The sequence below is a fragment of the Macaca nemestrina genome, chromosome 11, assembly GCF_043159975.1.
Source record: "Macaca nemestrina isolate mMacNem1 chromosome 11, mMacNem.hap1, whole genome shotgun sequence".
NCBI classification, from domain to species: Eukaryota; Metazoa; Chordata; class Mammalia; order Primates; family Cercopithecidae; genus Macaca; species Macaca nemestrina.
The window spans coordinates 117,059,761-117,070,747 of record NC_092135.1 but is presented as its reverse complement, the minus strand read 5'-3'; the positions used below and the strand labels follow the sequence as shown (position 1 = coordinate 117,070,747).

At 58.0% G+C, this 10,987-nt stretch overlaps 1 protein-coding gene across 1 annotated transcript; it reads left to right on the top strand.

Annotated features, from left to right (window-relative positions):
* Positions 1–5,057: 5,057 nt before the first annotated feature.
* LOC105481240 (FEV transcription factor, ETS family member) lies at positions 5,058–9,092 on the top strand. The gene is made up of 3 exons (XM_011740672.2): positions 5,058–5,124; positions 5,845–5,919; positions 7,878–9,092. The coding sequence occupies exons 1-3, from the start codon at positions 5,073–5,075 to the stop codon at positions 8,465–8,467; spliced, it is 717 nt and encodes a 238-aa protein (XP_011738974.1). The 5' UTR covers positions 5,058–5,072; the 3' UTR covers positions 8,468–9,092.
* The last annotated feature ends 1,895 nt before the right edge of the window (positions 9,093–10,987 follow it).

The following is a 10,987-nucleotide window of genomic DNA, read 5'->3' as shown; positions in this document are numbered from 1 at the left end:
GAGGCCAAGGCAGGTGGATCACAAAGTCAAGAGATTGAGACCATCCTGGTCAACATGGTGAAACCCCATCTCTACTAAAAATACAAAAATTAGCTGGGTGTGGTGGTTCGTGCCTGTAATCCCAGCTACTCGGGAGGCTGAGGCAGGAGAATCGCTTGAACCTGGGAGGCGGAGGCTGGAGACGGTGCCACTGCACTCCAGCCTGGCGACAGAGCAAGACTCTGTCAAAAAAAAAAAAAAAAAAAAACTAAAACAAACAAACAAAAAACACCTTGGCAATTCTGTTAAATGGCACCCGTCCCAAACCTCTGCTTGGTAAGGTTCACCACTACGGGCCAGGGGTACTCCTAGCTCAGATGGCACCTTTGCCATCCTGTGGGTGGGGTGGACACACCCCCACAGCAGGGCTCATAGCTGGATTGCAGCTTCCACACATCCCCTGGCCCAGGTACCATCATGCAGGGCAGAACTTCCTTACTGTACACTGAAGGTCTGAGCTTCCTCTGTAATCCCAGAGCATTTTCAACCTTTATCTTCACCCAGTTCCCTGCCGAGTCAGGGAAGCCTGAGCCTCCTACAGTTGTCCCCTTTGCTCCATTCGCAGGAGGGAAATTAGTGGGAAATCCCACTGCTTCCCAAGGCCTTCGAAGGGGAGACTTTCACCCTGTGAGCCCAGCCCCCAGACCCTTTGAGCAATGACAATCCCTTGCAGTGGTGTTGAACTCCAGCATTTAGAAAGCATCTTCATACCTCCTGCCCTCAGCTACTCCATACCACCCGCTCTTCACTCTTCCTTTCCCTCCCTACCCATCAGAAGACTGGTGAGCTGTAGCAGCCACCCCTCAGTTGCTCAGAGGAGGCCTGTGTTCTGGGCAAGTGGCAGGTGCCCACAGGCATGGCAGGGCTGAGTATGGCTGCAGCCATTAGAGCCCCTGGCACTAGTATGGGTTTTTCCCAGTTCCCTCTTCAATCCAGTTGGTGATGCCCCCCGACCCCTACACAGACAGAGCCTCTCAAGAGTCTTAGGACTCCCCTCATCCTGTCCTTCAGGGATTCTTGTGTTTTCAAGTCCCCAGTGGACCTATCAGTGGCGAAGGGTGGCTCTGATTATTGCCCCAGGTCAGGCAGGGCAGGGCAATGCCAGGGAGCAGTTAGACTTGGACCTGAAGTCCCCAGAGGTTCAGCTGTGCAAAGTCAGGCAGCTGCTCCTTTGAGAAGCTCTCTGGACCATAAGTCAGAACACCTGGGACCCAATTCCCTCACCTTGTAATCTGGGGCTATTGACTGCTGTCCTGCCTGTCTCACAGGGCCTGTTAGGAGGATTCCATGAGAAACCCCTTTTCCGTAGTCAGTCAATGTAGGGACATCCTTCCCCTACCTCCCCCACATGGATCCTAGGGTTGGGTCAGGGGACCAAGGGAACGAGCTCTGGGTGGGGTATAAATTTTGCTTTACACTCGAATGGGCTCTAGAGTCCATGGCCCTTGTTGCATTCAGTCCTCCTAATACTCTCCAATTTCATCTACTTTACCAAACTGAGAGTCCAAGGAGAAGCTTTGATGACATCACCCACTTAATTGGTGACAAAACCAGGATTTGAACACAGAGTTCCTGGCCCTAAATCCAGGCTGTTAGGTGGAGGCTGAACTGAGCTGTGGCTAAAAGCCTCAGGCCTCAGCAGAGCCCCAAACTTCTATGGGCCCCAGAGGAACCTGTGGTTCCTGGCTGGTCACGGGCTCCTCCCCATCCCCTTGTGGAATGGCAATATTTACAATAGCTACATGTATAGAATCTGTTCTAAACCCTTCACATGTGTTATCTCATATAAACCTCATCATTCTGTATGGCAGGTACTATCATACCCATTTTATTTTTATTTACTTTTATTTTTATTTTGAGACAGGGTTTTGCTCTGTTGCCCAAGCTGGAGTGCAGTGGCATGATCTCAGCTCATTGCAACCTCTGCCTCCTGGGTTCAAGCAATTCTTCCGCCTCAGCCTCTGAGTAGCTGGGATTACAGGCACCTGCCATCATGCCAGGCTAATTTTGGTATTTTTGTAGATACGGGGTTTCACTATGTTGGCCAGGCTGGTCTTGAACTCCTGACCTCAGGTGATCTGCCCGCCTTGGCCTCCCAAAGTGCTGGGATTACAGGCATGAGCCACTGCGCTGGCCCATACCCATTTTATAAATGAGGAAACGCAAGTACAGTACAGAGGTTATGTTACTTCCCCCAAAGTCACATAACCAAAAAGTGGGAGAGTCAGGAGTTGAAACTAGAACCCAGACAAACTGGCTTCAGAGCCCAGCAGGCCACTTCCCCACTGCTTGCTTTGGGGAGCAGGCAATGAGCAAAAGGACATATGGAATCCGCCCTTGACTGAGCTGCCCTCCCTACAGGGGGATCTGTGGTTGCTCGGGAAGAATCAGCAAGACGGCTTCAGGAACTAGAAGTGTGACTCTGAACTGGGCTCGGGTCTCTGGGTCTTGTTTCCCCATCTGTGCAACACAGAAGTCAGGGGAGTTAATATTTGCTGCCGCCTTTGCCAGCATGGACCTTCTAGGTTTTTCTGGACCTAGGGGTCATGTTTTGCTTCCTACATCTGTCTACAGCTAAGGAGTGGGGGTCACAGAGGCCAGTCTAAACTTGAATGCTTTCACCTTCTGGTCCTCTGTTCGTTCTGGGCAAGCTGACCATCTGCAGAACCACATGGGACCAGCGCCCAGCAGGGTAGGAAAGGGATGAAGGGGGAACTGCCAAGGACTCTCCTGTTGGCTTCCCTAGCTGTACTTGCAGCAGAAGGGGATGGTGAAGATCAAGACCCAGGTGGGTGGAGATGACTGCCCCCCATGCACACATTACCTGGTGCCCCACCCGCTCAGCAACTGATTTCTTGGTAAGACTGAGGCATAAAGCCTGTACTGTCGATCCCTGCCCAGCTCAGAGCTGGGATATTTGGGTAGACCTCCTCTCTAGGACCCTCTCCTTTACACCTCAGCCTCCCACTGAGAGCATTAAGTGGGCGAATTTTGATGCCTCCCAGCTCTCCCAGCTCTTACCTCCTGCCCCTTGCTATTTCCTGTTCTTACCTCCTTCTCCTTGTTTTCTGTCCATAGTGGGTGGGGGAAACAGTAAGAGGAATGAGACGGTAGAGGGATTGGGATCTTGACCCCACCTTCAAGACCCTTCCCTTCTGCGGAGTCCGAGTTTGGTCCACAGGGAACGTTCCAACCTCTAGTCTGCTCCCACCGGATTCCAGGTCCACATCCCAAAGGCTTCATCCTTGTCCCACTAGGATCCTCCCAGGACCTGGGATCCCTCATTTTTCCCTCCACATTCTGCCTCCCACACTTCTCCCTGGCTCCCTTGCACCCTCTACAAGCAAAGATGAACACCCCAGCAGGTGCAGCAAATGAGGATGAACAGGGGCCCTGTAGAACCCCAGAAGTAGGACTTTCTAGCCATCCTCAATCGGGCACCCCAGGACCAGGCACTTAGCAGGAGATTTGCCAATTCCCAGGCCTCCTCCACCCCTGGGTTCAAACAGTGAGAGAGGACTTGGAGAATACCAGTTTTGACAGTACCCATTCCATACTGCAAGGCTGCAGAAGGTGGGCTTCTGGGCTGGAGCCTCATCTTCAGTCAGCATCCTCCTTAGCCTGCCTCTCCAGAGCCAAGAAGTCCCACCGGTACCCAGAGAGGCTCTAGGACACTTGGGAACCACATCAATATCTTTGCATGAGTTAGAAATAGGAATACTTTTCTTGGAGTGGATTTCAGCCTTGCACAGTGCACAACCCTGTCTTAACCCCTCCACCTCTCCAGCCTGGTTCAGGGACAGCCAGAATGGGAATAGTGGTGAGGGTGGGTGGCAGACTGGGAGGACAGGGGATAGGGAAGGATGGGAGAGGAATAGTTGTACAGGGAAGTAGCAGGGGGCTCAGAAACCCATCAGGGAAAGCCAGGACAGATTCTCAACATCTTTAGAGGCCTTCAGCAGTCCAGGCCACTACTAATTTGTGGGCACTGAATGAATGAGAAAAGGAAGGGAGGGAGAAGGATGAGAGGGAGAGAGAAGGCTGGAGGGGAGATGGGAGTCAGAGAGAAAAGCCTAGAATAGATGGTAAAGAGAGACCTAGGAGGGGGGGAGAGGACAGAGGAGGGGGTCACCCACCATAAGTTGCCAGGAGAGATGGCCCAGCACCAGGGCCTGAGGCTTGGGGGCCCTAGAAAGGCAGGAAATGGGCCAAAGCAAGAAGGAGACAGGGAAGGGGTTCAGGTCTCTAGGGAAGAGCAGAGAGTGGGAGAAGAGGAGGAGGGAGCGGGGGTGCGGGCAGAGATAAAGGGAGCAACGGCTGCAGGGCCGGGAGCGCAGCGACAGGCGAGAGGGAGGGAAGCGGAAATTTAAAAGTGAAGATGCAGATAACGCAGCCTGGAGACGGGAACCCGGGTGGGGATAGAGGGAGGGAGGGGGAGGAGAGTGAGCAGCGAGTGGAGCGGGAGCAGACTGGAAGAAGGGCACTAGGGAGGGGGCTGTGGCTGCTGGGGTCCGAGGTGGGGCCAGGTACACCAGCCCCATCACTGTTTGCAGAGAATCAGGGAGGCGGAAAAGACACGCGCTCCCGGCCCCCATCAGGGCGCATGGCCCGGGCCCATCCCCCGCGCGTCTCCCCGGCTGCGGGGCGCGGGGGGCTGCCGGGTGCGCTTGGCTGTGGCGCGGCGCGTTGGAGACTTTATTGCGATGGGACGATAAGAGGGGCGGGGGCGGGGTCCTGGGGGCCGAAGCGGCAGCGCTTTAATTAAAACGGAAATTGCGGCCCCTGGCCGCGCGGGGACCAGAGGGTTCCAAGCGGCCCCTTAGCTGGAAGCGTTGCTCCAGGACCCCCCCGCCCCGCGCAACCCTGCCACGCCCGGACTGCCCCCTCCCGCCAGGCCCTGCTGGACCTGGCGCGTCTTCTCCTCCTTGTCACCCGCGGTCGCTTCGGGCGGGGATCGGTGCCACGGAGCGCAAAGCCTGCCTCGCCCCCCTTCCCCGTCCCCCCCATCTCCCACCGCCCAGTCCCCGGCAGCGATGAGACAGAGCGGCGCCTCCCAGCCCCTGCTGATCAACATGTACCTGCCAGGTACCAGGGACCAGCCGGGCGCTGGTGGCACCGGAACCTGGGGCGGGAAGTCTAGGCTCAGACATAGGAAGAGAGTGCTGGGGTCCAGGGGAAGGAGAAGTGTCCGGAGATTCGGGTTGCATGTAGGGCCGATTGTAATTTAGGGCATTGGGGAGACCTAAAGACAGATAGAGAGCTCTGGGTTTCAGTGCGGGGTCTAGAGGAGTTGAAATGAGCAGATTGGGAGCCTGGGGGCCAAAAGCCGGGACTCAGGGACCCGAAAGAGCCTGAGAGGGGAAGCAGGGGTCTCTGGCGTGGTGGAGGACTCTGTGGCCGAGCCGTACCAGAAGGCTGTGGTCCGCGGGCGTCGCCCCTGCGCTCTCTCGGCTCCTCACCTTCCTGCTACTAGCTTCGGGCCGGCCCTCCAGGCGCCCTCCTCTTCTCTCCCCGCGCTCCAGCTCGGCTGGCGCAGTTCCCCGCTCGGCTTTATAAGGCTCCAGCCGGCCCCTTCGGAAAGCGGATTTCCTTTTTCCTGGACGCGTTTCCTGACTTGGGCTCTACGGAGGGGCTCCGCGCAGCGCGCCTGAACCAGGCTCCGGGAGGAGGAGCCGGGTGGCCCGGGCCCCCAGCCTCGCGCCTGGGGACCACAGCACCCCCCTTGAGCCTTGGCCCGGGACCCTTTTGTCAAGCCCACAACTTCCGCCTGGGGTTCGCCTGATTCTTTTCGTCTGCTGCTTGCAGATCCCGTCGGAGACGGTCTCTTCAAGGAAGGGAAGAACCCGAGCTGGGGCCCGCTGAGCCCGGCGGTTCAGAAAGGTGAGCTGGGTGGCGCTCTGGGCGGCGGAGGCGAGGTTGGTTGGGGTCAGGGCACAGGCGGACAGAAGGCGGGAGCAGTGTGGACTCAGGGTTCACACTGAAGCCCGGAGTCCTGGCCTGGTTGTGGGGAGGCCTTGGGAAGACATTCACTTGGTTTTTGGCTCCTGCATCTTCTGAGCACCAGGAAAAGACTTGCAGGCCAAGGCAGGTGGAGAGGATCCCAGCCCCAGGCCCTTTTGCTGCTGAGTATGGTTTTCTAGGCTTTGGGGCAGGGGCTGGGACACTTAGCGTCCTTTCCCTGCTGGTAGTAGGAGTTCAAGGCCGCAGCACCAGCTGGCAATGGAACCGGGGGAATTATTCCCCAAACACAGTGGGCTTCCCAATCACTAGACCCTGGTCACTGCCACCTGCTTACCCTCCCGCGCTGACCTACGCTGGCTGATCTCTGCCGGCCAAGTCTGCCAGACGATTGCAATTGATTCCCAGGTTCACCACCAGCGCTCCACGGATAGACGATAAATTACCCTTTTGTTGGCTGGCTCTTCAAGCAGCGTCTCCCCACAGTCCCCATCTCAGTCGTTACCCTAGATCTCACCAAGAGACAGAAACCACAAAAACGAGGTTTGCGACTGTTTTATTCAGAAGGAAACTATGCCTAACAGGAACAGGCATCCAAACCGCTGAGGTTGCTCCACCTTTGGTGCCAGGTGCACCTTTGTACCCAAATCTTCCCTTGCTTCTCACCCTAAAACTTAACGCTGGGGACTAGGAACCAGGAAGCTCTTTGCTGGGCTGGCTTGAAGGGATTGGGATTGAAATCATGGGAGAGGGTAGCATCTGGATTATAAGCCAGTGGCTGAAAAAGGAAGAGGGGTTCACCAGACTCTATTTGAGACAGTAAGCAGACCAATTCGAGGAAAATCCGTTTTATTCTAAAAAGGAGTGGGGGTAATTGTATCAGGAGTTTTCTCTGCCTGTCTGCTTGAGGCTACAAGACAGGGGAGCAGGAATTCTGGGACTCCACTCTCTCACCACTGGCATATCCTGGAAAAACCTCCTTGCTGCCTCCAGCAACCGCGAATTCGGAGGCATATCACACAAAGACAGGAGGAGGTTCGTAGCCAAGCACAACGGCTGCTCGGTCCGTTCCCCTCTTCAGAATTGTTCTTCAGGCCCCGAGAACGATGGCACCTTCGTAGGCAGGAAATCCCGCCTGTTCCGAAAACAAGAGACCAAACTCTTAGGGTCAGCGCAGAGGCCTGCGCACCCAAAGGTGGCTAGGATGGGGAGCCCCTGAGAGCTTGCCCCTCCTGTCACGTATAGGGGGCCACTGTTCCTACTCCTGTCGGATGTGGTTACAAGGAAGCCAGCCACCACTCCACCTCAGGTGTAGCCTGTCCAACTACGTCTTTGGGGACTGGCTGGGCCTTGTCCAGCAGTGGTTGGGTCGCCCCGCTGCACGCCTGTCCCTTCCCATCTCTGGATGTGGTCCCGCTGGGATGGAGCAGTCCAATCATTCTGCCCAATGACGCCCTGTACGGTTGTGCGGCTTCTCCCTAAATAAGAGCGCCGCGCTGAGATGGCGAGTGGCGGCGGGTATCTGTCCTTGCTCGCCTTGGAAAGCCGAATGCCTTGGGGCGCCGCTGTGCTCACGTGGAGTAGGCGACGCTTCCCCTTTCCCCCCCAAGTTTCACAAAACCGTGCATCCGGCAAGCTACTTGCTCTTCAATGGAAGCCGCATTTCCATTGTGCAAAAGCGTGGTAAAGGCTAGAGACCACTCTGCTGATCAACCCCTCCCCGGCCGGCTGCTCCTGGGGAACTCAGCTGCACAATTTGACTTGCGCTTTTCCTCCCCCAGTGCGGGTTCCTGCCGGGGTGGGTCGGTTTCCCGTCTGCGCTCTTTCCCAGTTCCCGCCTCCCCGCTCCCACCTGTGGCTGACTACCCCCCTCCCCACAGGCAGCGGACAGATCCAGCTGTGGCAGTTTCTGCTGGAGCTGCTGGCTGACCGCGCGAACGCCGGTTGCATCGCGTGGGAGGGTGGTCACGGCGAGTTCAAGCTCACGGACCCGGACGAGGTGGCGCGGCGGTGGGGCGAGCGCAAGAGCAAGCCCAACATGAACTACGACAAGCTGAGCCGCGCCCTTCGCTACTACTACGACAAGAACATCATGAGTAAGGTGCACGGCAAGCGCTACGCCTACCGCTTCGACTTCCAGGGGCTGGCGCAGGCCTGCCAGCCACCGCCCGCGCACGCCCATGCCGCCGCCGCCGCTGCTGCCGCCGCCGCCGCCGCCCAAGACGGCGCGCTCTACAAGCTGCCCGCCGGCCTCGCCCCGCTGCCCTTCCCTGGCCTCTCCAAACTCAACCTCATGGCCGCCTCGGCCGGCGTCGCGCCCTCCGGCTTCTCCTACTGGCCAGGCCCGGGCCCCGCCGCCACGGCTGCCGCCGCCACCGCCGCGCTCTACCCCAGTCCCAGCTTGCAGCCCCCGCCCGGGCCCTTCGGGGCAGTGGCCGCAGCCTCGCACTTGGGGGGCCATTACCACTAGACGGGGCGGTCGGGTGCCTGCGGCCTCGCCCGCACGCCCAGAGTCTCACCCGATCCCATCTACATCCCGGGGAGGGGCCCGGTAGCCTCCCAATCGTCCTCTAACTAAGAGTTTACTCCACCTGCCACACTTAGCCCCGGGGGACGGACCGGAGCTCCCTCAATCCGTGTCTGATACTAGATTTGTCCCCGTCCCACACCGCAGTCCCCTGAGGAGAGCGATATGCGCCCTCTTTGACTTTTTTTCTTCTGGGTCTCCAGGTCCCGGAGGGGATTTGTGGACCTCTGCTGTCTCCTAACCACTCCGGTGCATTTCCGCCTGGCTCCTAGAAGCCCCATTCAATATCACATCTCTTCCCACTTTTGCTCTTCCCCAAGGAACTGCTCCCACCCCAGCACGTGGAGGCCTCTCACGGTCCTCCTTCCTGGGACCTGAGCAGATTTGGTGAAAGCCACCCTGCCCCATGACACATGGCCCTCTTCCTCCTGTACTAACACTCACAGGAGGGCCCAGTGTGTTTCTGACCCTTTTAGCCCCATTAAAGCTCCTGAGCTCTACGCTGCCTCCTCTCTCTGTTCTTTGCTGCACCAGAACCCGTGGTTAGGGGAAAGTAGGGAGAGGTTCATCTCGGGCCACAGCAAAGAACTGCCAAGGAAGAGGTCCCAAGAAGGAGGGTGGCGCGGGCTTGGGCGTCGCTGCAGGGAGCGAGGGGCCTGGAGAATGGGCTCAGCCCAAGGAACCGCCTTGCCTCACACCCACCCTGCCAGGCGACCCCAGCTCACCTCACTCGGTCTTCCACTTGCCCTTCACCCCACCCTATCCATACTTCCGTCCTAGCAGACACCTGCACCCCACCCTCCCCATCTCACTCACCCTTTCACCCACCCCTCACCCGCCCCATCCCAATAGGCACCCCACCCCCACCCCACTCAAGCTTCCCCATCTCACCCACCCGTCCACCCGCCCCTCACTCCATCCCATCCCAATAGGCACCCCACCTCCACGCCACCACCCATCTCACCCATCCTTCCACCCGCCCCTCACCCCACCCCATCCTGACAGGCACCCACATCACATCTTCCCCCTCTCACCCATCCTTACACCCGCCCCTCACCCCACCTTATCCCAATAGGCACCCACATCCCACCACCACATCTCACCCATCCTTCCACCTGCCCCTCACTCCACCCCATCCCAACAAGCACCCCCACTCCCCCTCCCCATTTCACTCACCCTTCCACCCACCCCTCACCCCACCCCATCCCAATAGGCACTCCCACCCCACCCCACCTCCCCATCTCACCCACCCTTCCACCCGCCCTTCACCCCATCCCATCCTAACAGGCACCCACATCACATCTTCCCCCCTCACCCATCCTTTCACCCGCCCCTCACCTCATCCCAACCTTCATCCCTTCTGGCTGAGCTTCACCCCACCTCAGCCTTCCCTCAGCCACTTTATTTCATCCCCTTCCCCAACCATCCTCCCCTCCTCATCCTACTCTCACTTAGACTTTCTCGCCCTATCCCTCACAAATCGCCCCCTCCCCCCAACATCTGTCGCCGTCTTTCTTCTGGCTCGGCCTCCTCATTTGCAGAAGAAGGGGTGTCTCCCACCCGGCTCCTGCGCTCGCGGCTCGCAGCCTGCACGCCGAGGCTCGTGGCTGCACCTCCTTCTTGCGGGCGGTGCGCGCCCTCTGCTGGTCGGAGGAGGGTACGCCGAGGGCTTTGTACCTAAGCCGGGGGGGATTTTCTGTGCCACGCGGTGCAAACCCATGTGCCTGGCCACACTGAGGACTGCAGGACCCAGTAGTCTCCAGATCTCCTTTGGCCTTCAGAGAGGAGGGTGAAAGGGGGAACTCTGCATCCCAGGTCTGACCTCTGGAAGCCCGGAAAGTGGGTCGAGTGGATTATTCTCCTGGCTGGGCCCCTTTCCTCACCCCAGAGGCCCTTCTGAATACTGCACCCGCCCACCAAGGCCACTGCCCCTTAACTCCTACCTTTTCCAAAACCTGTTGGCAGGAAAGCTGCCTTAAACGCCTTCGCTTAGAGGAAAACAGCACTGTGGAAGGTGCCTAAAGGGACAATCCCAACCTCAAGGCAACTGCTCCTCAAGGCAAGCCCCTGGCTCCCCTTTCCCCCGCTGCCCTGGCTGTTCTTTTCCACGCGCACACCTCTTCTTGAGCACAGGAAGGGGCAATGCAGGCGGGAGGCTGGGCAGTTGGAGGTGTGGGGTGGGCCTGATGCCCCTTCCCAAAGGATTTAGCCAGGGAAAGAGTCTTTATTCATTTCATTTTATTTTTCGCTTAATTTTTTTCTAGTTTTCCAAAGAACACACACTCAGCATAGAAAATTTGGAAACACACACCCGAGGCCTCCTCCATGAACTATCGGTTGGATGAAGCATGTAAAGAAGCGTGAAGGGGCCGGGCGCGGTGGCTCACGCCTGTAATCCCAGCACTTTGGGAGGCCAAGGCAGGCGGATCACGAGGTCAGGAGATCGAGACCATCCTGGCTAAC

Excerpts from the sequence above, each read along its gene's own strand:
- LOC105481240 (XM_011740672.2), top strand. The coding sequence starts at position 5,073 with ATGAGACAGAGCGGCGCCTCCCAGCCCCTGCTGATCAACATGTACCTG. Across the intron at positions 5,125-5,844 it reads GATCAACATGTACCTGCCAG|ATCCCGTCGGAGACGGTCTC; the intron begins GTACCAGGGACC and ends TGCTGCTTGCAG. Across the intron at positions 5,920-7,877 it reads GAGCCCGGCGGTTCAGAAAG|GCAGCGGACAGATCCAGCTG; the intron begins GTGAGCTGGGTG and ends CCCTCCCCACAG.